Here is a 25763-nt window from a genome sequence, read left to right as displayed (position 1 = left end):
ACAAACATGGATACAGCAGAAAAGTTGTCCAAATATATAATTTCCAAATAATTTCATAATTATCTGTCAGTGTATTTCTAATAGCATAACCAAATCAGTAATTTTTGATATAACTGTAAAAGCTACTCTGAAAATTTATTATTCCAAAAATGAAACTTTCATCTGGTTGTAAATATTAAGATTATACCAGCAAGAATGAGTCTTTCTGTAAAAAATAAAATAAAATTAAATCAAGTCTTACTGACTAGTGATTTAAATTCTTACTGACTAGTGATTTAAAACAATTTGATTTAAATTGATTTGATTTAAATCAAATCCACCCTGATGCAAATTTGTCTTGTGCATGTGGTTCCCCTCAGAACTGACAACTGGGAGACGCCCTGTTCAGTTGGTAGTCTTTCCAAGCTCTGCTCTCTGAAATCCTTTAAATTAGAGATTCCAGGGGTTGAACCCATAACTTTCTGTATACAGATCCTATGCTAACACCCTACTGTAGGTGCAGCCTGTCTAAAAGGAGCACTTGCCCAGGCTTGCACCTCCGAGAGCTGATTTCAGTTCTTCTAATGCAGCAATACAATGCAGGAGGAGCTGTGATAAGTTACCCGTTTCTGCAGCCACAGCTGGCGCTGTGATTCTCCAGCAGTTTGACTTCATACCCAGAGATGCTCTCCACCGTCTCTCAAGACAGACGGGTGCCAATGACAGTCACCCAAAATAAAAAATGATCAGATAAATCACACCTCGTCATCAACACTCATACATTGCAGAAAAATGGCTGTTAAATAATTCTTTAAGGCACTTTATTGTTTCAGGAAGTAGCACTTGGGTTGCCCGAATCAAAATCAGGCACAAAATACAGCACCAATCTCACAAGGACCAAAACCAAAATGAAATGGAACAACATTCCTACTTTAGGCAACTCACAGTCTCTAGATAGCAGATGAAATGGAAGAGCAGAATGAGAGAAAGCCGGTTAATAATAAGGGGGGGGGGAATCACAGGCGTAGTACCGTATCTTCTGAAAAGCCACACACCAAATATTTTGAAAGGTGAACCGAAATTAAGAAGAGTGTAAAAATATTTAGGAATCTCAGGGACTCTTCCCCTAGAGATCAAAGAGTCACAAGATCTTAAACATCCCCATTATTAAATTCATTTATATCATGCAGACCAAATGCTCTTCCCTTTCATCTTTCTGCAAGCTAGCAGTTAACAAACTAGTTTCCTCCCTGCAAATCTTTCATCTTTAACTGGCATATAATGAGCAGATATTCAACAGGTGAAGCTTGTCCCCCATCATTGTATTTACACATCAGGAATTTTTTTGGTTGAATTCTGCAGTAACCTCGGCCAGAATAACTGTTGGAAACTCTAGCGGGAGCCCTCAGCAGATTAAGCAAGATTAATGTGTCTTTGAGCAGTAACTAGAAATGATGTTTTACTGGAATGGGAGCTGAGCCCTTAATGCTACAGTGCCACACAGAGAAATGAGAATTACTTCTGCCTAGCTTAACATGTCTGATAGCTTGCATTCAAGGCTACTGTCAATATTAGTTCTACTTACAGCAGACCTACTGAAATCAATAGGTGTAAATGAATCTGTTAATTTCAATGGGTTCACGCTGTGTATTCCTTAGTTTCATTTCATCCTCAATCTCCAGCTCTAGTTGCACTCATCTTGTGGAGTAGTATTTCAGAACAGGTGCCAACAGTACTTGTCAGGGGTACAGGGACAGAGGGACAGGGAAGGCAGGAAATGGAGAGCGATGGAGAGGAATCCCAGGACAGCGAGGAAGAGGATGGCAATGACGCAAGGGATTCCATGAGTCTCTCCAGCAAATCAGAGGATTCACAGAGAGGGGCGCCCGTGGTCAGGGCAAGGGGAGCCCCAGGGGGAGAGTGTCAGGAGCGGGGGACCAGCAGGGGACCCCAAAGCGGCAGATGGGAATCAGAGCCAGTTTCCCCACCAGAGCGCAGTGAAGGGGGGGGGGGAAGGTTCCAATGTGCCAGGGGAAACAGCTCCGGCAGCAGAGAAAGAGGAGGGGTCAGAGCAAGCCATCATCCCGGAAGGGGAGGAGGGCAGTGAAGGGAGTAGTATAACTGTCAAAAGGAAGGTTAGAGGTTGGGCGCGCGCGCCAAGTTCAAATGAGGAGGCGCGCGGAAGTACAGGGAGCCCGGAGGAGGAGCCAGGTCCCAAAGCCCGCAGGAGGGGGGAAGAGCAGTCTGGGGATTCAGCGTCAGGGGAATCCAGGAGGAGCGGAACCCCAGCGGGCAGAAAGACCCTGCGGAAAAGGAAGGAGAGAAAGAGGTGGAGCAGCGTAAGCCTCTTAAACTGGTGCAGGGGAGGGACTGATTCAGAGGGGACTTCAACGGTCTAAGGCTAACAGATGTGGGGGCTGCACGCCTCGGTGGTGGAACCAACTATGAACTGCAATAAACATCCTTGTATATAAGAAGAACCTGGCGTTGGTCTTTTGTGAGCTGAGACCTGAGGCAGCCCTGACAGTACTGATATTTCATCAGCAGGTAAAAACTTACATTCATTCAGGCCTTCCTGGGCCTTTGATATTGCTTTATTGCTCCTTAGATATGGCAGGCATTTTATACTCTAAATGCCTACGGAAATTTGTTTTAGTGGATTGTCTTAGGTTGTTATGCCTTACATCACCTTGGTAACCTCTGTTTGGAAGGATTTATTTTAACAAATAATTAAGAAACAGACTCTACCAAAAGCACAGTTGCTGTTTCCTGAACCAGAGAATTCCATAAAGCACAGCAAAGTGATAATTTCACCAGCTGCAATTAAAAATATGTTAAATTGTTGTACTCTAATGCAACTTGTTTGCTGGGTTTTTGGTTTCTTTTTCTTTTCCATTTCCTCTTTAGCACATAAATTTGGGATAAAAAGGTAAAGGGACCCCTGACCATTAGGCCCAGTCATGGCCGACTCTGGGGTTGCGGCATTCATCTCGCTTTATTGGCCGAGGGAGCAGGTGTACAGCTTCCAGGTCATGTGGCCAGCATGACTAAGCCGCTTCTGGCGAACCAGAGCAGCGCACGGAAACGCCGTTTACCTTCCCGCCAGAGGGGTACCTATTTATCTACTTGCACTTTGACGTGCTTTCGAACTGCTAGGTTGGCAGGAGCAGGGACTGAGCAATGGGAGCTCACCCCGTCGCGGGGATTCGAACCGCCGACCTTCTGATTGGCAAGTCCTAGGCTCTGTGGTTTAACCCACAGCGCCACCCGTGTCCCTAAATTTAGGATAGCCAGACGCAATAGAGAACAAAGTTCCTATACCATTTATCTCAAAATTAGGAGAGGAAATTTATGCAGGTGATATTTGCATGATAAGCTACACCTTTTAATTTTTATTATTATTAAATTTGTTAGTCCTTTTATCTTGCCCAAGGTAACCCAAAGTGACTTACAGCCAATCCACCAATCAACTCCCCCCACACATAGAGACATTAAAACCAAGGGGGGTGGGGAGGGAGAGAAATAGCATTAGGAACCTCCCACTTGCTTCCGAAAGGCCACAGATAGTTGAAGGCCAAAGGCCTGGTTATAAAGGAAAAGTTTTGCCTGGCAGCTAAATGATGGTGCCAGGTGAGCAGGCCTGGGGAAAGGATTCCACATATACCTGTTGAAATTCCTCTTCTACACAACTATTAAAGGTGCAGAATCCCAGACCTCCTTTGTTTCTGACCACCCTACAAGCATTTCAAATATCAAAGCACAAAAACCAAAATGTTGCTTAGGCATGAGAGGTTCTGATGAAAGTGTTAATAGCTAAGCAGCTACCGTGGTACCTCTGGTGACGAACTTAATTCGTTACAGAGGTCCGTTCTTAACCTGAAACCATTCTTAACCCTTTAGCTAATGGGGCCTCCCACTGCCACCGCAATTCCTGTTCTCATCCTGAGGTAAAGATCTTAACCCGAGGTACTACTTCCGGGTTAGCGGAGTCTGTAATCCGAAGTGTCTGTAACCCAAGGTACCACTGTATAATGGTTGTTCAACTGGCACTAGAAAAATGAGGGGACATTTGTTTGCTGGGTTTTTGGTTTCTTTTTCTTTTCCATTTCCATAAAAAGCTCTGTACCCAGGCTTCCACTAGGAGGCACGGTTAGGTTTGCCAACCAGGCAGAAAAGAAGACTGGCCTGCTGCTGTGCCTTTTATAGCAGTTTGATCTGCAGAAATCAGTAGGTGATGTTTTCAGAGTTTGGAGATAAATATTATCACCTAAAAACAGCTCTACATCAAGCTGGAGTTAAAGGCAGAGAAATAGGGGCTAGGGTTTTTTTAAGTTAGCAAACCTGGGTGAATTTCCTATGTAGTTAAAGAAATAAAGTAAATCCACACACAATATTACAATAAATAAATGTTTGCACCATAATAATTATGAGCATAGGTCTGTAACATGTTCCACACTGAAGCATCAATAGGGAGGGGACTTAGATAATTGGCATTGTTTCTGTAGGGAAACCTGCTAGGATAATTACTCCTAAACCCGTTATTTGCTCTGGTGTACCCGAGTACTGAATTTGGTCCCATAGATGTAACTGATTTTCATTCCTTATTCAACAAGAATCACCATTCAAATAAATGGACAGGTATAATTAAGGCGAACCAGCCGTGCAAGTAAACAATTGTTTGCAGGACTAGATTCTAACGGAAGTTGCTCCTGCCACGATAGAGGCCAAACAACTCTTACCCATGAGGACAGATGTGTTTCTGTGCATTTGATCCATGAAAGACAGCTTGGTTCTAACTATGTTAATCTCCAGCAGCTAAAAAGAGCCAGCGTGAGATTTGTTTGTTACTTCCCAAGCGGGGAGGAGAATGAGTTTTGATGCTGTATACATCGTGTGAGGGGTGTGAGAGAGAGATGTATACATATAGCAAGTATGTCTACACATTCTGTCATTCTAGTCACACTCACTGCTCAGGATAAATAAGGTTAGCCACTCCTGGTTTAAACACAGTATGGTCACAATCTTGTTTTCTCCAGGGATCTCACTAAGTTGATTTAACTACTTCAAAGTACGTGCTTTCAGCTGAAGGGCGATTTGAGACTTCATAAACCATGGTTTATCTCAATCTCTAGCCGAGGTACTCTCATGGTTTATCACAAACCACGGTTTATGAAGCTGGGAGTGTGTATCAGGTGATATTCTTCTCCCTCCCTAGCTCCTTTCCTCTCCTTTTGTTGCATGCTGACTTTAGAACAAAGACCTGAATTGTATTAAACCAGGATTCCATATTACAGTGGTACCTCGGTTTACAAACTTAATAGGTTCCGGAAGTCAATTTTTAAACCGAAACTGTTCTTAAACCAAGGCGCGCTTTCTCTAATGAGGCCTCCTGCTGCTGGTACCCTTCCACCGTTCGGATTCCGTTCTTAGACCAAGGTAAAGTTCTCAAACCAAGACACTATTTCCGGTTTTGCAGAGTTTATAAAACAAATCGTTCTTAAACCAGACTGTTCTTAAACCGAGGTACCACTGTACGTTCTAATTCAGGCTGAATGTCAATCAACAAACCAGGATAATAAGCCACCATGTGATGGAAGCAGTGGAGGGGTGATTGAGGAGGGCCTAGTTTATGGAAAGCCATGGTTTGACTGAGGTTATGAAGGGGTCCATTGCGTCAATTTGTCAGAATAAAAAAATAAAAATGCTACGTGCAAAACAACATAGCATCCTTTCAATGCTACTCATTTCTCGTATTATTCGATTATATTCTATGAAAATAACGTTTGTGCTTCATCCAAGCTGCAATGAATTTGCTGAGCTAAATGAACAGAAGGGATCTTTGTGATAGCTCAAAAATAGCAACAATGTTTTTTTAAAAAATCATGTTAAAGATGAAGGGGATACATGTGCACAACATGACGGAAAACTCACAGGAGGATGCAAGTGGCAGAAGAGCAAGCTTAGGAAATATCTGAGGTATTTTTAAACTCCTGAGTAAAGGTGACACATGGAGATATGAAGGAACAAGGGTGAGCAGTCACTTCTTAAATCTCTTTTGCCTTTTCAGTTGTTAAGAGTCACTGTGTTCCGCCATCCACGTCCAAGAGTTCATCAAGGTATTCTACTACTTCACCCTAGTAGAGATTACAACAGAGGATAGGTTAATTCTGTGCCATGCAAACCTATAGGGAGAATTTCTTTTTTTTACAAAAAAGGTAGAGTTGAAAATGTAGCCAGCTAAGCCTAGTTCAACTGGATAGAAGATTCTCCTGATGAATAGCTCATTAGCTTCTGATGATGGACCTGAGCGGATAATATTTTCCCAACCTTTAGGAATGAATGAATAAATAAAATTAATAAAATAACTTCCAAGATGGCGTGACTGACAGCTGGTCTTTGCGGTGGATATGCCCTTTTACAATAGCCTACTGCTGAAAACAGAATTGCAGCTAATTCCTGGGAAGCCGCAGACACAAAATACAGGATTATCCCGGCTTCCCATTGGAATCACTGGAATGCCAAGAGTGAGCAAAAAGGGCAAAATTTGCATCTGTAATATAGACAGATACATAGATATAAGTTACAGATAGGTAGCCGTGTTGGTCTGCCATAGTCAAAATAAAAAAATTCCTTCCAGTAGCACCTTAAAGACCAACTAACTTAGTTGGTCTTTAAGGTGCTACTGGAAGGAATTTTTTTATTATAGATATAAGTGTTCACATTTTGGTTTATTTTATACCTGCAATTGCTTTTAATTGTTGCATATCTGGAACTGTTTTAACACAGTAACAGATAGGTAGCCGTGTTGGTCTGCCATAGTCAAAATAAAAAAATTCCTTCCAGTAGCACCTTAAAGACCAACGTAAGTTACCGTATTTTTTGCACCATAACACTCACTTTTTTCCTCCTAGAAAGTAAGGGGAAATATCTGTGCGTGTTATGGAGTGAATGTCTGCGGGTGGTGGTGGGGGATCTGCTGCAGTCGTGAGCAGAGGATCCATGGTTCCCCTTCCTTCCCTCCTCCGTGGTTACAAAGCATGGATCCACATGGATCCTCAGGATTTTTGCATTGGGCTACTCCAAACTCATTGTCAGATCACATGTCTGCGGCCACAGCATGAACCACAAAAATCATATATCCACTATTTCGTTTATAATATATTTTTTCTTGTTTTCCTCCTCTAAAAACTACGTGCGTGTTATGGTCTGGTGCGTGTTATAGAGCGAAAAATACGGTAGTTCTTGGTATGAGCTTTCGTGTGCATGCACACGAAAGCTCATACATCTGAAGAAGTGTGCATGCACACGAAAGCTCATACCAAGAACTAACTTAGTTGGTCTTTAAGGTGCTACTGGAAGGAATTTTTTTGTTTTAACACATTTTTTGTTTTATGGTTGTAGCTGTTTTGTTTGTTTTATAATTGAATATGCTATAGTTGTAACCCACTCTGGTAAAGGGCAGCTAACAGTCTAATAAATAAAATGTTCACTCATTCATTCAATTTATAGGCCACTTCATATAAAAAGATCTCTAAGCAGTTTATAAAGTAAAAACCATACAATCCCATGGCTGAATGAAATACGTATGATCAATATCACAATAAGATGGATGGGGTGACATGCTATTGCTCCTTTCACCACAAGCTTGATGGGCCTTTGGTAAAAGCGCGAAATGGTCTCAACAGCTTCTGGAAGGACAACTGTTTGCTTTGTGTTCAGCTAACTTGAAACCTTTTAAGAAGTTAGGTCAATAAATATTCTCATTGCCAAATATTATTTACCAAAATTAAGCCGTTTGCTGTAACAGAAACGCTGCAGGCACGCATAAATATTTGTGGAAGGAGAGATTACTGTGAAAATAATGAAGCTTTTTTTTAAACTAGTGAAAATAAGCACTCCTGTTCTCATTCGGCAACTTTGATTTGTTTTTCCTCCCAGCACGGAAGCATGTGCAAAGGTAAAAACTTGTTTTTCTGCTTGTTTTTCTGCACGACTTTAGGAATTCTACAGGAATTCCTCATAAGATGCTCTTGCAATTCTGTACCTGTAATGCAGTTTTTCCTGGTGCGACTGATCAGGAGAACCAGCGTTCCAGTCGAACCAATAACCGGTTTGCTACATTCTTAGCAATGTAAGCACTAATGTAAAAAATAAGAGCAGAAAAACCCATTGACACTGGGATATCACTTGTTGTGAGCTGGACAAATCAGGATGATACAGATAGGAGGGTTTGCTGAGGACCCGAAATGAGGGGAAGCTTGATAGTGAGGATCCTGAGTGGGGGGACCTCTCTCGCCTCACCTGTCTCTGCAACGAGAGACACAACTCCCATCTCCCACTCCCTAGCTCTGCCACCTAACCTGGCGTCATCAGACATTGGGAACAGCTCTGCCTCTCTGGCCCTGCCAGCTTCTGGCCTGTCAGGGAACTGCCACCGGAGCCAGAGGGAGAGGGAGGGCTCCAGAGGGATTCCGGAGAGCGTCCTGGGAGGGAGAGAAGCAGCACATCTTCAGGGGAAGGAAATCAGTGTAACACCAGTGGAGAAGGGGGGCAGATGGGGGAATCGGCGAGGTGGCTCCAAGCAGTGGCGTAGCGTGGGTTGTCAGCACCCGGGGCAAGGCAAGTAATTTGCGCCCCCTAACCTGTGGATTTGCGCCCCCTAACCCGTGGATTTGCGCCCCCTAACCCTAACCCCCAGATGTTGCGGCCGGCCCCCCCTGCACCCCCCCGCTACGCCACTGGCTCCAAGACTCTTCGCCGGGAACCAGTGGGGAGAGCACGGGTCCTCCAATGCCCACACCCTCCCTGCGCAGAAGACTTCCGTGCAGGGAGGCTAGGAGGAGACTAAGCGTCAAAGAGCTTCTTTGCTGGAAGAAGTTCAAGAAACGCCCACTAACGGATTCTGCCAGCGATTGAGACAGCCACGGGCTCATTCATTCATTCAGAAAGGGTTCATTCAGGCAACCAGCCAAGAGTGGCTTTGATTTACACACAAGCAACCCCTAGAACCATTACATGGCCCTTGTCAGCTAAACCCAGGAAGTGCCAAAGGAGAACAGAAGGCTCTGCCTGCTAGGCGTAGTAAGAGACTGCAGAAAGTTGAGGCTACCCCATTACTATATATAGAATAACAAGGGTGTGTGTCAGTCAGATCCATGTCTAAAGCATCGGGAGTTTGATCACCTGCCTTTGCTGTAGTTGTACTTGGAATGAGTATGTGTATTGCCTGCGGTGTATATGATTCGCATATCTTTCATAGCAATCTAAACATTAAAGCCTTTCGAAATAATCCTCCTTTGAGTCTTTGTTCTCCAGCAAATGCAAGCACTGCTAGACAACCCTGTTTTTCCTCTTTTCCCTGTAACGTTTAAGTACAGTTACCTGTGTCATTTCCTCATATTTTCTTGACTGCAGCAGCTCTTAATATACGGAAGCAGGGAAACGCATTATGTGACAATGTAAAAACATAGGCAATTCTGCCAAAACTTTACGGAGAGGAGGTCCTGAATTCAAGGGCAGGCCTGTGTCAAGCGTAAGGTCTAGTCCTGCCCTCAGAAATTAAAAGTTTTCCAACAAAAATACTTTGGGATCTGTTGTTTTGTAAAACAGTTTCTCTGCTCCATATATTTTCACAGATATACAGGGTGAGTCCTTTAAAACAGGCCCCGTAGATACAGAGTACAGTGGTCCCTCGGGTTAAGTCTTAATTCGTTCCGGAGGTCCGTTCGTAACCTGAAACTGTTCTTAACCTGAAGCACCACTTTAGCTAATGGGGACTCCTGCTGCTGCCGTGCCGCCGGAGCACGATTTCTGTTCTCATCCTGAAGCAAAGTTCTTAACCCAAGGTACTATTTCTGGGTTAGCGGAGTCCGTAACCTGAAGCGTATGTAACCTGAGGTACCACTGTACACATGTCCCACGGGGCCTCTTTTAAAAGACTCACCCTGTATATTCTGGACCACAGATAGTATCTAGATGAAAATGCTACTTTTGATTCATTGATATGGTAGTAGAATCAATTCCACTCCCTCATTAAAGGATGAGAATTTGCCATCATCTTCCCATTAGCACTTTCATGATGACGCAACACCACCCCTCTCTTGGGAATGCAGAATGGAAACTGAGTAATTTGCAACCAGCCAGCAAATACTTCACAAGTATCGACTGCAGAAAAACAGCAAAGCCAAATTTGCTTGGTGCTGATTGGCCAGCCGTTTATATCAATCACAAAGTCATTTCGTCCCACTCAGAGCAGTCGCAACGCTACACTGTGCAGGTTAACAGTGCAGGAACGCAAAGGGAAGAACACACACTACAAACCAAAAGCACACTGGTCAGTTAGCCTTCGACATGGGGTGGTGGACAGCATTGGCTCTGGACGCTCTAAGTGTGTCATTACAGGAACAGAAAATATCCTAGAGAAAAAATAATGGGCCTGCTCCCAATGTAGATGGCTGATGGGGGAACGACGACGACACAGTAGTTCAGGATGATGTGCAGGTCCCTATTCACAGAGAGTGGGTGCACATCACTGATGTGTGTGGTGGTGGTGAAGAGAGTGTCTGCTGATAGTGATTCTCTTGCTGGTGGTAGTTGGTGTATGGCCCTGAATTGACAGGTTCTGGGAGCAGAAATGGGCCAGCCATCTACCTGCGCCCCCCCCAGAGCCATCCCATCTTCTACCTGGGCAGCAGGTAGCGGCTATGCCACTCTAGGCTGGCCCTGGGGTGGGTTAGAATTGCTCAGACACAGCCAGGTGAGTGGTATTTATGAGCCTAGACCAGGGGTCTGCAACCCGCGGCTCCGGAGCTGCATGTGGCTCTTTTACACCTTTGCCGCAGCTCCAGGGCGGATACTAGCGAGGGGAGGAGGCGCATTGTGCGCCCCGACACTCCCCACTGTGGCGGGCACTGTACTGGCTGTGACGTCGCATGGGGGGGGTGCGTGCGTTAGTCACGCACCGTCCCGACATCACCTTCCCGCCCGCTGTCAGATCGCGGCTCTGGAGATATATTTGTTTTAAATGTTGCAATGGTTTTGCGGCTCCCAGGTTTTATTTCTTCAGAAACGGGTCCAAGTGGCTCTTTTTGTCATAAAGGTTGCAGACCCCTGGCCTAGAGCATGGGTAGGCAAACTGAGGCCCCGGGGCCGGATCCAGCCCAATCGCCTTCTAAATCCGGCCTGCAGACGATCCGGGAATCAGCATGTTTTCACATGAGTAGAATGTATCCTTTTATTTAAAATGCATCTCTGGGTTATTTATGGGGCATAGGAGTATATTCATTATTATTTTTTCAAAATGTAGTCCGGCCCCCCCACAAGATTTGAGGGACAGTGGACCGGCCCCCTGCTGGAAAAGTTTGCTGTCCCCTGGCCTAGACTATGCCTCAGTTCCTCTTCTCACAGGCATTGCTACCAAGCTGGTGAAAAAACCCACACTCCGTTGTCAACCTGAGTGCATGTGGAAATTGCTTTTCTTACACCAAACCTGAAACTCTGATTGCTTCCACCTACTCCCCAAAATGCCAAAAATACTATGCAAATCAGGACGAATGCACAATTTTAGTTAAATGACAACTGCACTAGCTTTTTAGTGAAGTGAGTGCTACGGAAACAAAGATGAAAGTCCGTGTCTCACAGGGATCCCTTATAGGGATGTTGGGCACCAGTTAGGATAGGGCCCCCTGGCATGCCATGAGATGCTGCAAACATGGCCCTATAGACAAACACTGTCCTTGCTGATTCATCTCATCGGCAGAGCCACTGAGGAGGCTAATGGAGAGAGAGAACTAGATGACAGGGAGTCTGGTTCCATTGCCACGGCAACAGAGACATTTCCTCCTCTGCTAGGATGCCTGGAGAACTCAGGTGGGGAGGGGAGTGTGCCAGCCAGTTCATAAGCCAGCCAGGCACAGGCGAATTTTTCCTTATCTGGAGATACAACAAAAGTGTCACACGCTTAGTTTCTGCATGTCAGGCTGCTTTTGTCAGGTCCCAGGTCACAAGGTGGTTAGATTGGTCTCAACTAGTGCCAGGGCCTTTTCAGTACTGGCCCCGACTTGGTGGAACGCTCTGTCACAAGAGACTAGGGCCCTGTGGAACTTGACATCTTTCCACAGGGCCTGCAAGACAGAGCTGTTCCGCCTGGCCATTGGTTCGGACTCAGTCTGACCCTTATGTTTCCTTCCCCTTATGGTCTTGATCTATGGGCTACTTTTAAAATGAGACTGCATTTTAAATTGCATTTTAACCTGTATTTTAAATTGGTTTGTTTCCCCCCCCCCATTATGTTTTTACTGTAATTTTACTGGTGTTAGCTGCCCTGGCTCTGGCTGGGGAGGGCGGGGGTATAAATATTATTATTATTATTATTATTATTATTATTATTATTATTATTATTATTATTAGAAAGCAAAACAAACTAAAAAAAGACAGCCCTACTAACACATTACAACTGGCCTGAAATATCCTTAAACCACCATTAATTTTACTTAAGGCAATGGTATTGCTCTACTCGACTTACTTCATCATCATCCATCACGTGCTCTTTAGCAAATTCATACATTTCCCTCTGAAGTGTTGTTATGTTGTAATACCGAACAGCTTCCTAGAAAAAGAAGGGCAAAATTCCACGTCACATTAACAGCAGAACAGTCCCTAAAAGCTCCTTTTTAGCACAGCCTCATGCATTGCATGGAAGAAACGTTTCTTACAGAGTCATAGAACCGTAAGAGTTGGAAAGGACCACGAGGGTCATCTAGTCCAACCCCCTGCAGTGCAGGAATCTTTTTGCCCAACGTGGGGCTTGAACCCACAACCATGGGAATAAGAGTTTCATGCTCTACCAACTGAGCTATCTTTTCCCAGCACATCTAGTACCCTCGATGACTATACCAGAGAGGGCTCTACAATTTTGGGGCTAGCCTAGTTTTCCCCCTCCCCTTCCGAAGAAGCCTTTACAGTGGATGCTTGGGTTGCGAACGGGATCCGTGTGGGAGGCACATTCACAACCCGCAGCGCCGCATGTGCAAGTTGCGATTTAGTGTTTCTGCACATGCACGAGCGCCGAAACCCGGAAGTAACCCGTTCTGGTATAGTGGTACCTCGGGTTAAGAACTTGTTCTGGAGGTCCGTTCTTAACCTGAAACTGTTCTTAACCTGAAGCACCACTTTAGCTAATGGGGCCTCCCGCTGCTACCGTGCCACCGCTGCACAATTTCTGTTCTCATCCTGAAGCAAAGTTCTTAACCCGAGGTACTATTTCTGGGTTAGCGGAGTCTGTAACCTGAAGCGTCTGTAACCTGAAGTGTTTGTAACCCGAGTGTCAGGGAACTGACATCGGAGCCAGAGGCGGAGGGAAGGCTCTCAAGTGACGCTGGAGACGGACCCAGCAGGGAGAGAGGCAGCTCACCAGCTGGGGAAGGAAATCAGCGCAACACCAGGGATAAAGGGGGGCAGATGGGGGAATCGGCGAGAGGGCTCCAGGACTCTTCGCTGGACACCAGCGGGGAGAGCACGGGTCCTCCACTATCCACACCCTCCCTGCGCAGAAGACTTCCGCGCAGGGAGAGTAGGAGGAGACTTGGCGTCAAACAGCTTTTATGCTGGAAAAGGTTTAAGAAACGCCCACTGACGGATTCTGCTAGCGACTGAGGCAGCCACGAAGTGAAGGGCAGTCCAGACAGATAAGGTTTAACAAGCCAACTTAGCCAGGAGTGGCGGCAACTTACGCACGAGCAACCCCTATATTCATCACACCGAGGTACCACTGTACTTCTGGGTTCGGCGCGGTGCGCAACCCGAAAACGCGCAACCAGAAGTGTCTGTAACCTGAGGTGTGACTGTACCTCTTTTCAGCAAGACAGCGTTTTGCTGGCCTTTTCTACAGGAAAAGCCAGCAGGGAGCTTGGTGGCTTGGATACTCCAAGGCAACTCAATTTCAAGCAGTCAAGGAAGCTCCTCACCAGCCCCTTCTCTAAGAAAGCTGGCAGGGAGCATGTTGGGCACCCTTGCCTCTTGAGCAGCTACAGAAGCGATTTGATCAACCATGAAGCTGGAAGGCATTCTCACGCAACTATTGGGACAGACCCCACCCACCCGCACAGCTTCAAAGTCGGAAGGAAGGTTGGTTGCTCCTCATAAAGGCAATGGCACACCTCCCATGGCAAGCGTAAAGACTGAACATGTTGAAGCATATCTATCGAAAAGGCTGCAAGGCAGAATGCACCGACTGCGACCGGTTCAACAATTCAACTTACAGGTCTAGGCTGGAAGTCTTCATCTGTGAGTCCCCACTTGTCTTTATGGTACTGATAATAGACTAGATTCTGTTTCATCACTCCGTCCGTCTGGTCAAAGAGCAGGTAGCTAACAACGCACGAGGCGGCATTTCTCAGATCGTTCACTGAATGAAGATTAAACAAAAGAGTCAGCTTCTCAGGAGACCGTTAGGAAACAGCTGTTGCTTCTTGCAATCTGAGCATGCAATATTTCTTAATTCATAAGATCTATATGTTTGGCGAGCCTCAAAATCAGAATGCAAGGATTTGTCTTCCTTTCCGTTCTTTTTTGAGTATGCAGATAGAGATAGTGGTAAACTATTTTCCCATTCTTTGTGTATTATGTGTGCCAGAAATGGGGAAAAAGAGCCTTTTTGCTTCCAGTTTTGCAAATCTAAAAATAATTAGCAAAGCCAGGACTTGGTGAGGACTTTCAAGGTTCTGTGCAGATGTTGGACACCTATTTTAAATATATTATAATGATGCTAAGAAGCAGCCTTGCTAGCACAGCTTTTCTTCTCCAGTGAAGAGAAACGTTTTAAATAAGTGAAATGGGCATATATGTTTTTTAAAAGATAGAACCAAGCCCAATTTCAGGAGAGCGCAAAACCTCTTACTTACGTTTATAATAGGCAAACTGCAAGTAGTGGTACATAGTTGCTACAAATTTCTCCACAACATAGCCTCCTACAACCGGCGTGAGATCAATTTCGCACTTCAGTTTGCACTCCAGAACTTCAATGTAGTGATCTGAAGAAGAATGCACACACGTTCTGAGCATTACACAGTTGTTTCTTAAAATTCAGTTTAGCAGCCGGCAGTCCTGCTGTAGAAATCTGTGCGCTGAATTTCAAAAGTGTTCTGCTACTTTAGCTCCAAGAACAATGCATACATTTTTCAGCATGCAGGAAGAAACCCCTAACAGAGAACTACCGTATTTTTCGCTCTATAACACGCACCCGACCATAACACGCACATAGTTTTTAGAGGAGGAAAATCCGTAGGCACGCCACCCGTAGGCATTCCCTCCATAACACGCACAGACATTTCCCCTTACTTTTTAGGAGGAAAAAAGTGAGTGTTATGGTGCAAAAAATACGGTATTTTATAATAAAAAGTTGCATACTGTTCCCAGTAAAAAATTCACTTGATTGTAGTGCCACCTACAGTAATTGCTAATTTATTGCGAAATCCTGATATTAACATCTTGGCGTTCCATGGCTTTGTTTACTAATTGGGGTGGGAGGATAAAATAGGCTATCATTCTGTTTAGCCACAGAGAGTATTCTAAGAAGCAGCTAGGTAAAGGTAAAGGGACCCCTGACCATTAGGTCCAGTTGTGGCCAACTCTGGGGTTGCAGCACTCATCTCGCTTTATTGGCCGAGGGAACCGGCATACAGCTTCCAGGTCATGTGGCCAGCATGACTAAGCCGCTTCTGGCGTACCAGAGCAGCGCACGGAAATGCCGTTTACCTTCCCGCCGGAGTGGTACCTATTTATCTACTTGCATTTTGATGTGCTTTTGAACTGCTAGGTTGGCAGGAGCTGGGACTGAGCAACGGGAGCTCACCCCATAGCGGGAATTCAAACCCCAACCTTCTGATCAGCAAGTCCTAGGGTCTGTGGTTTAACCCACAGCACCACTCGCGTCCCTATAAAACAGCTACATGTTATCTAAAGTGTCAATGCAGGGTTGCTGCTTCTGTTTTTTAAAAAAGGAAAGTCATCTCCAGGCAAAGTAGGCAGGGGCCGCTTAAGCCTTTCTCGGTCCACCGATTGACCATCTGTATGAACCCTCATATGGCTCTTCTTCACAAAGGTTAGGCTATGTATTGAACTGTAAGGGAAAAGCCATGGGGGTACTTTAAAGAGTAGAAAATTTGGGGGGAAGGATTAAACCCATCATCACTTTCTCACTCAATCTTCCATCCTCTCTGCAGCTGCCTTTCTTTAAAAACAAAACAAAACTTATCTGCATTTGCACATACCACAACAGGGCCAGGAAATTTTGAGCTCCACAGTCTAGATCAGCCTCAGGTGCTAAATCTGACAGCTGGATGTATCCCTCTTCCATTTAAACATGGGACTGAGAAGGCAGGAAGTGGCAGGGTGGAGCAATATTTAAAGGATGGGGTAGGTGGCTTCAAAGAGCACCTTGCAGCTTTAAGACAGTACCCATGCTCCCAAGGGGAACCTGGAGACTGTCTTAGAGTGCTTTGCAAAATCACCTTTTGAAGCAGCCTCCCTATCCCTCCTTTAAGCTATCTGGCAGACAGCAGTGAGGGTGGGAGTCTCCCCCACCACTCTGATGTTTAAGGTAGAATGGGTGGCTGTTTCAAATAGCACTTTTGCTGCACTTCTCCTTTAAGTGGGCAAGGGGCAGCAGTAATGTGGCAGTTTCAATTATATTGATCAGAAAACAATGAAAGGTTTGCTACTAATTTCAGTCAAGGACTGATTTCCCAGATTAATTTCCTGGGTGAAAAAACTTACTAAATTCAGATTTACAGACATTAAACCACTTGCTGTGTGGTCATCTGCTAGTCTTGCATGACATCACAAAATTTGTTTATCTACAGAATCGTCAGGATGAAGCAAATAAGACACAGGGCAACAAGATATGGATGTGTTAGGGGAACGCCTATCAAAGAAAACAAAACATGATGATGCATTGAATATTTATTATGATGTATTATGCAGAAAGGTGATTTAATATAACTCTGAAACACACATTCTATCCATTTTCCCATAGTTTATTATTTCCCATAGTTACCCATCTATATGATCATCTGGAAAACGAGCATGTAGATTTGACACCACCTGCTTTGTTATGAATTCTCTCTCTCTCGCTCCCTCCTTCCACAGCAATCTCCTGCTGTTTAAACACACACCTCTGACAGCTAGCATTATCAGAAAGGACATCCACAAACAGCACACGTCAAGCAAAATTATTTTAGGAGACCAAGGTATCCTTCAAGAACCCCTTCCCAAATGCTGGCACCCAGCTCAACACCTACCTGCTACGGACAGATAGAACTCTTTAAAATCCGTGATCTCCCGGGAGCCTTCACAGGCAGCTATGCAATCATCATAGGCTTTGTAGAAATCAGGAATTGCCAGCTCCATGTCTGTGATGGAAGTCCTCCAATTTTCTCCATTGTAGGCCTTTACTGCCCTGATAAAGAGATTCTGAGGAGACCAGGGGGGAAAACACTGTAAGGAAGTAGCATAGGTTTGTTTGACTTGATTCAAGGCTGCATTGCTGTGTCAAAATGGACAGCAGCCCTGGATGGTTAAGTCCAGCTGAAGGCGACTATGAGGTCTCGCTCTGAGGCTGAGGGAGCCAGCGTTTGTCCACAGACAACTTTCCGGGTCATGTGGCCAGCATGACTAAACTGCTTCTGGCGCAAACAGACACTGTGGCGAGTGCCAGAGCACACAGAAACACCGTTTACCTTCCCGCCACAGCGGTACCTATTTATCTACTTGCACTGGTGTGCTTTCGAACTGCTAGGTTGGCAGGAGCTGGGACAGAGCAACGGGAGCTCACCCCGTCTTGCCGATTTGAACCGCGAACCTTCCAATCAGCAAACCCAAGAGGCTCTGTGGTTTTAGACCACAGCGCCCCCTCTTTCTAGTTTCATTGCCACCACCCAGTCAGAGTCCTTTTTTAGCTGCATGCTGAAAGATACATTCTCTGATTCACTGTGACCCAGTTCACACATAATGCTAAGCCAACCATGGATTAGCGTGAACAAGCAAAGGTGCAGGTTTCCAGAGAGAAGACTGGGGCTGGTGCACTCCTCTTCTCGTGCTGAAACACTCTGTGGGGCTAAGCTATGGTTTGGCTTGTTGTTATGTCTGAACCCAGACTCATGGTTTGCTTCACTCCAGACAAACCGTGAGCTGTAGCCACAGTTTCTTCTTGGTTTACCATTCACACTTTGTCTGGGGGAAACAAACCATGAGTTTGGGTTTGGAGCAACGCTAAGCCAAACCATGGTTTAACCCTGAATGGCGTGTCAGCAGCAGGACCAGAGTACAGAGCACACCGGCTGTGTGTGGTGGTGCAGAGGAAAGGGAGGAAAGACTTCCTCCTACTCTATTTATTCCCCTCTTCTCTGTGAGTGGCAGCAGGATCTTAGAACTGGTGTGAGTTGTGAAGGGATGAGGCAATATGGGCAAGCTGTGTGGGGATGGGGATTGGCAATGGGGTGGCAGCAGTGGATAGGCAAGATGTGGGGTTTGAAGGAGCTGTAAGGGGATGGGGGGGGTGAGGTGTAGAAAATTGTTGAGCAATGCAAGTAGTGGTGACAGCCCCTAGCCTATATAATAACCCAAACCCTCACTGTCTTCAATCTCCCTATTCACTCTGCCACAACTTTTTTCAGCTGTCACTTTCCAACAGTCTCTCTTGCAGCTCCTCCCAAGATTTTAAAAGCGCTTTCGATACTTCAGTTCAAAACTATTACTTTTGCCAAAAAGGTACATGATTCTAAGTTATTTTCCCACGAATACAATACTCACACAAATAAAATGTTAAATATTTGAGCTTCCTCGGTCTGCTCATATGTAGTCATGCACAATGAATGCAAAGAGTTCCATGCGCAAATACAGTATCTAAAACATTTGTCTTTGTGAAATAGTTCAAAAAGTGGCATATTTGTAAACAGGCTGTCTATACTTTATTAAGGAGGGAAACAATCCAATCTGAAAGTCGTATTAGCACAACACTGCAACAGTGGATAAGTAGTGATGTTCTACTAAACAACTGGGCAGAGAAAGGAATATTGTGCAGAAGGAACAGAGGAATGGCTAATATGATTGGGATCCTATAAACAATGACAGACTCTACCTTACATTGGTAAAGTGCTGAGCACCGAATTCTTTAATATTTATTTCCAGGTAAGCATGGTTAAGACTGAGCTGTAAGAGGTACAGCAAGTAGAACGAAAAACTATAGGCAAAGTAAAATTAGGAGAACAAACAGACCTTAGCTTCTGGGCTGTTTTTTTTACAGAGCTCTTCAGGATAATAAATAGGATGGGGAACATACCTCATATGATTTCATTTCCAAATCTTTAATATGGTCCTCAGCATCAGGCATGCTTTTGTAGTATGCCATATTCCTTTTCATCATCTCATCTTCAGGATGTTTCAGGAGAAATGTGTGTGCTGCTGCAATGGCTTTTGGGAAGTTGTTTGCCTAGCCAAAAAGGATCAAGAAAAAGAGACTTTTGAAACCATCACTTACATTTTATAAACTTTTGTCCTAGAGCTTTGATTTCACGGCGTTGTTCTCAAGAAGACCGATGTCACGAGCCTAGGTGCCAACTCCTAAGGTTCGACGGTCCTTCAGTTTTCAATAAATTAAAAACGGAAAGCGTAATGCTGGTGGTCAACAAGAGGTTTAAAGACTCTCTCAAGGCAATTTTTTTTTAAAATCTAGTATAAAAACCGACAACTGAGAAACACTGGCCTGCGAGCGCTCCAATTGGAGAGCAGCCTTTACTAAAGGTGTCATGGGCTTTGAAGACACTCAAACTCAGGATGAAAAGGAGAAACGTGTTCAGAGGAAGGCATGCTTGGGTGATCAACTCTTGCCCAGAAACCTGTGGAAGGACATGTGGATCCAGAATTGGCCTCCACAGTCACTTACGGACTCACTGTTAAAACCTTGTTTATGGAAGACAATCTTACTCGGCTACGAATGATCGCCAAAGAGATGAAGTAATTGAAAACTAATAAAAATTATTATCAACATATCTATGATGCCTTGATGATGCTTCTGAAAACGTATTATGGGAAACTTTGGGAAGTTTTAAAATACTGGTGTGACCATTGTTCGGGGCTTCATCTTTGTGGCAGTGGGAAGTCTTGTTGCAACAATAATGATCAGGCCTACTGACCACTGTTTTGCTTCTATCTCCTGGCTGAAGTCTCTCCCTTGTGACCCCCTGAACTGAACCTATGGGATCCAATTGCGGGGTGCTCAATAATCAGATTTTTTTTTTAAAAAAAATTAAATCGGATTTTTTAAAATTTAAATCGGATTTTAAAATTAAAATGCTTTGGAGGAAAAACCTTTCTAAAGATAGTTTTCTATTTAAGTTACATTATGGTCCAAAGGCTATTCATCAGGAAATAAGGCTTTGTTTTAAGTTTTTCATGTGTGCTAAAACTCAGTCTGAGGTGTTTTTTATTTAAAGAAAAAACCCGTTTAATCACATGAGTTAACAAACATGGACACATATGCTATAATGTTATTGTTTTAGTTAAATAAATCATTTAAATTGTTATTAAGGAAATGATTATTTTTCTCCTCCTGATAAAGTGCAGCAGAAAAGCTGCCCAAATATAAGCAGTTAACTTATGAAACCTCACAATAATTTCATAATTACCTGTCTATGTATTTCTAACTAGTACAGTGGTACCTCGGGTTAAGTACTGAATTCGTTCCGGAGGTCAGTTCTTAACCTGAAACTGTTCTTAACCTGAAGCACCACTTTAGCTGATGGGGCCTCCTGCTGCCGCCGCGCCGCCAGAGCATGATTTCTGTTCTCATCCTGAAGCCAAGTTCTTAACCCGAGGTACTATTTCTGGGTTAACGGAGTCTGTAACCTGAAGCGTATGTAACCCGAGGTACCACTGTATAACCAAATCAGTAATTTTTGATGTGACTGTAAAAACGACTCTGGAAATTTATCCTTCCAAAAATGAAAACCTTCCTCTGGTTGTTGCAAAGATCATAGGCGCCGACTCCATGGGGCTTGAGGGGGCCCGAGCCCCCTCAAAAATTCGTTTGGGGGGGCTCAGCCCCCCCAATAATCTCGGGCGGCGGTGGGCGCGTCCGCGGCTTTTATAGGGCGCCAACACCGCCGACGCTGTGGCTGCCCGAGCCCGAGCCTGAGCCCGAGCCCTACCCGAAGCCCGAGCCCGAGCCTGAGCCCGAGCCTGAGCCCGAGCCCGACCCCGACCCCGACCCGGAGCCCGAGCCCGACCCGGAGCCCGAGCCTGAGCCCGACCCGGAGCCCGAGCCCGTCAGTCAGTCAGTCAGGAAGGAAGGAGAAATGGGGAGGGAGACGAGGGAGGAAAATTGCGCGCAGGGTGAAGAAAGGAGAAGGGCGAACGAGACGAGCTTCCAACCCAAAAAAGGGCTGGAAGACTGGGAGGATGAAGGATCGGGAAAGAAAGCGACGCCTTCCCCGCCCGCGACGTCGCCCGCTTGTCATTGGCAGCGCAGTGGGCGCCCAGAGGGGCTGGGCACCGGCGCAGGGCCGCTCCGCAGCCGCGGAGGACAGCTGCGCGGCTAGCAAGGTGCGCCGCGTAGAGCGCGGCCCTTGTGTGGCCCGGTGGCCAGGCAAGCTCGGGCAGGGACCCCCATGCAAATCTAAGACGGGAGAAGAGGGCAGAGCAAAGGGGGTCCCTTCCCCAACCTCCGGCTCTGAGACTTCCCTGAGCCCCAGAAAAGCGAAAGGATTTTCTCTTCTTCTTTTTTTATAAATATTTTATTAAGTTTTCAAATACAAAGTTAGAAACATACACTGAAGAAAAAAGTAAAAGAACAAGAAAAAGAAAAAAAGAAAAAGAAGAAAAGAAAACCAACCATTCAACACATTTTTTATATAACTAACTGGACTTCCTCGCATCTCCCTTACCCTGCATTCTTTATAATAAAGATATCAGCAAATTATTACCTTGTTTCGTACCTTATTTTGTACTTTTCAAATACTATACCTCTAAATTTAACATACTTTTCATCAGTTACTTATATCTTAAATTAAACATAGTATTACCTTAGATTTTGACCTTTTCTTACTTAAAATATAATTTCCTGTTTCCCAAATCTAATTGCTGAAGCTATAGTTTCCGAATCGTGTAAATTTTTAACATTCATACAACTTATATTGTTTTTGTAAATAGTCCTTAAATTTTTTCCAGTCCTCTTCCGTTGTTTCTTCTCCCAAATCTCGGATTCTGCCAGTCATTTCAGCCAGTTCCATGTAGTCCATCAATTGCGTCTGCCACTTTTCCAGTGTGGGCAAATCTTGTGTCTTCCAATATTTTGCGATAAGTATTCTTGCTGCTGTAGTTGCATACATAAAGAAAGTTCTATCCTTCTTTAACACTTTCTGGCCAACAATGCCCAAGAGGAAGGCCTCTGGTTTCTTGGGAAAGGTATACTTAAATACCTTTTTTAACTCATTATAGATCATTTCCCAGAAGGCCTTCACTTTTGGACAAGTCCACCAGAGGTGAAAGAATGTCCCTTCAGCCTCCTTACATTTCCAACATTTATTATCAGACAGGTGATATATTTTTGCAAGCTTGACTGGGGTCATGTACCACCTATAAATCATTTTCATAATATTTTCCTTCAAGGCATTACATGCCGTGAATTTCATTCCGGTGGTCCATAACCTTTCCCAGTCCTCAAACATGATGTTATACCCAATATCCTGAGCCCATTTTATCATGGCTGATTTGACTGTCTCATCCTGAGTGATTTTCTCTTCAACCTGCCCTCCATCCTCTTGCAGAAAACTCTTTGCCTGCCCTGCCCGTATCTCGTTTTTGCTTTTTAATTCCACACACACACCCTTCGGACTTCGTGGCAATCGGGCGCGCGGGTGCGTTTCCTAAGAGAGTGAGGACCCCCGCCTCCTCCCCACCTGCTCCCTCGCCAGCCAGCCAGCCGCGCGCCCTAGCCGGAGAGCCCCGGCCGTCCCCGTCGCGCAATCGGCTGGATCTCCCTTCAGCAGGCTGTGCTCACAACTCGGCCCAGGGACCCCCCAGCAGCGGATCTCCGGCCCAGCTGAAGAATCCGGCAACAAGCCCCCTCCTCCCCAATCGCTCCGCCGAAATACGCTCCAAAACCCCCCAGATAGGCCGCTGGCCGCCAAGTCTAGTGGCGCCCTGAGCGAGGGTCTCTCCCCAACACCGCCACCTCGAACTGCGTTCTCCCGGCTACCCGAGCGAACCAGCGGCAGGACCCCGGTATGGGCCCCCCCAATATTTTTTATAAGTCGGCGCCCCTGGCAAAGATTAAGATTATACCAGCAGGAATGAGACTTTCTGTTAAATCAAGTCATACCGACTAGTGATTTAAATCGTGATTTCAAATCGTGATTTCAATGGGTTTGATTTCAATCGAACCCACCCTGGTTCCCACCGCCCGAGAAGCGGGGAGGCGCTACCTTGAAGTAGGCGAACTGCAGGAACTTGTAGGGCTCCCGCTGCTGGAACTCGGCCAGCACCTCCCGGCTGGGCTGCGACTGGCGGAAGGCCGGCAGGCCCTGCTTGCAGCGCTTGAGGCACTGCGCGCGGCGCAGCAGGTCGCCGAAGAAGCGCAGCTCCGCGAAGCCCTCGAAGCGCCCGGGCTCGCCGCCGCCGCCGCCGCCGCCGCCGCCGCCGCCGGCCTCATAGTCCCGGGCTCGGGCCGAGCTGCAGTTGACGTGGCAGAAGGCCTCGCTGTCCCTCAGCAAGCGGTGCAGCCTCAGGCTGACCTCGAGGTAGCTGACGCTCTCGGGCCACTTCTCGGCGCCGTACTGGTCCAGGCCGTAGCGGTAGGCGGACTCCAAGGGCATCAGCTCGTCGCGGGGGAAGCTGCGGAAGCTGTAGCGCTCGAATTGCGCCCGGCAGCCCGGAGCGCGCAGGCAAAGGAGCAGAAGCGCCGGCGCCGCCAGAAGCAGAAGCGGCGGCCGCCGCGCGCAAACGAGGCGCCCCATCTCCCTCCTTGAAGGCGCCGGACACCACGTCGCAAGAAGAAGGGGGGAAATTGGAGAAGAAGAGGAGGAGGAGATGGCGACGCCTCTCTCTCACCAATTCGGAGGGGCCAGGCGGGGAGAGAGAGGTCTCCTCCTCCTGCCCGGCTGAGGGGCGGCGACGAGGGGCGAGGGGAAGCCGCTTCCTCAGGGAAGGGCAATATATATATATTTGGTTTTTCACATTAAAGTTTCACAATCACATATCCAACCAACATACAGCATTAAAAGCAAGATTCCAAGGAATCTTCTGGACTTCCCTCCTCCCCTTCGTGGGTCTCATTGCACATCATTTCCTCCTGCGTCTTGTATAACACTCCGGATCTTTTACATCTCCGTTATATTCACCATTAAACGACAAGGGTTATGCCAATCCTATTAATGGTTTTTGCTGTTTATGATTGTGTTTAAGATAAATGATAAATTCTCCCCCATTCCTTATCATAGCTGTCAACATTTTCCTTTTTTTTAAGGGAAATTCCCTTATTCCAAATAGGATTCCTTGCAAGAAAAGGGAAAAGTTGACAGCTATGTTCCTTATTAAATTTTTGGTCTTCCTGATTTCTGATACTTCCAGATCATTTTTGCCATTTTGGCATAATCTATCAACTTAATCTGCCATTCTTCTCCGGTTGGGACTTTATCTTCTTTCCATCTCTGGGAAGTGCTATTAAAGTGCAGCCACTTCGGATTGAACCGAGGTTCCCAACTCACTCTACATTTTGACTGCGGACATTAAGAATGCTTAGGTTTCAGTGTAGTGATGTTTAGCTGTCTAAGAGGCATGTTGCCTGGGAGAGCACCTCTGTGGATTTCTGCAGAAGGCCCTCTGAAGTGTTCATCCCGGTGTGCAGAGGATATGTTTGGTAATCAAGGATTGTTCAGAGTTACTTCCCAATTTGGAAGCCTTTGACTCAAATCAAGAATACACTACAGCTGAGTTTCTAGACTGGTGACCAGGAGTGGCTGCCAAGCATAGCTGTCAACTTTTCCCTTTTCTTGCGAGGAATCCTATTCGGAATAAGAGAATTTCCTGTAAAAAAAGGGAAACGTTGACAGCTATGCTGCCAGGACCATATAAGGACCTACAGGATCTTCATTGCCTCCCAGTGCATTTCCAAGCACAATTCAAAGTGTTGGAGCTGACCTTTAAAGCCCTAAACGGCCACAGCCCAGTATACCTGAAGGAGCATCTCCACCCATTGTTCACTGTTCACCCATTGTTCATTGTTCACTGAGGTCCAGCTCTGATGGACTTCTGATGGTTCCCTCACTGTGAGAAGTGAGGTTACAGGCAGCCTCCCATCAGACTTTTAGAATATGTTTACCAGATTTCCCTGTTTCCCAGGGATAGTCCCAGGATTTACAAATCTGTGCCCGGACAAAAGCCGTCCCTGGATTCCATTCAATGTACCTGGATTTAGATTTTAAGTGTTGTAGATTTATTAGTAGGGAATGAATGTTGCGTGATTGGTTCAACAGCATGAGACACATCATATGGGGACTTCTGGCAAGGCAAAATGGTGAGCACCACGGCAGTGGGCAGCTCCTGAAGCCAGCCAGAGTCATCTGTGCTACCAGGTTGGCTCTGGGCTGCTGAAAGTGCCACTGCCAAGGGGGAACTGGGGGTGCCCGGTGTGTCAACTGGGGAAACCGCTGACCCCCCCCTCCCTGCGCGGCCCAAATCGAGCCAGGAATTAGAGCAGCCAGCCGACTGCCCAGTGGTGCTCCGGGGCCAGG

The 25763-nt window shown here is 45.8% G+C and overlaps 1 protein-coding gene and 1 long non-coding RNA gene across 2 annotated transcripts; both read right to left on the bottom strand.

Annotated features, from left to right (window-relative positions):
- Nucleotides 1-783: 783 nt before the first annotated feature.
- Nucleotides 784-24138, bottom strand: CRTAP (cartilage associated protein). Its single transcript, XM_083468419.1, has 9 exons — nt 23457-24138; nt 19316-19465; nt 17277-17448; nt 14880-15008; nt 14238-14383; nt 12503-12586; nt 5515-6113; nt 2510-5279; nt 784-1714 (listed from the first exon to the last, which is right to left on the bottom strand). Exons 1-7 carry the CDS (start codon nt 23985-23987, stop codon nt 6057-6059), a joined length of 1269 nt encoding a protein of 422 aa, XP_083324545.1. The 5' UTR covers nt 23988-24138; the 3' UTR covers nt 784-1714; nt 2510-5279; nt 5515-6056.
- Nucleotides 8117-10198, bottom strand: LOC310690111. The gene is made up of 2 exons (XR_014517914.1): nt 8980-10198; nt 8117-8391 (listed from the first exon to the last, which is right to left on the bottom strand). It is a non-coding gene; the product is annotated as an uncharacterized lncRNA (long non-coding RNA).
- Nucleotides 24139-25763: the final 1625 nt, after the last annotated feature.

Source organism: Podarcis liolepis (genome assembly GCF_965112155.1).
Source record: "Podarcis liolepis genome assembly, chromosome: 12".
Classification (NCBI taxonomy): Eukaryota; Metazoa; Chordata; class Lepidosauria; order Squamata; family Lacertidae; genus Podarcis; species Podarcis liolepis.
The sequence above is the reverse complement of the archived record's forward strand: the minus strand, read 5'-3'. Positions and strand labels throughout refer to the sequence as shown.

Bases quoted from the DNA above. Each gene is read 5' to 3' on its own strand.
- CRTAP (XM_083468419.1), bottom strand. From the start codon at position 23,987: ATGGGGCGCCTCGTTTGCGCGCGGCGGCCGCCGCTTCTGCTTCTGGCG. The intron at 15,009-17,276 runs GTAGGTGTTGAG...ATTCTTCTTCAG, and splicing joins GTTCTATCTGTCCGTAGCAG to ATCACTACATTGAAGTTCTG. The intron at 12,587-14,237 runs GTAAGTTGAATT...TTCTTTTTCTAG, and splicing joins AAGACTTCCAGCCTAGACCT to GAAGCTGTTCGGTATTACAA.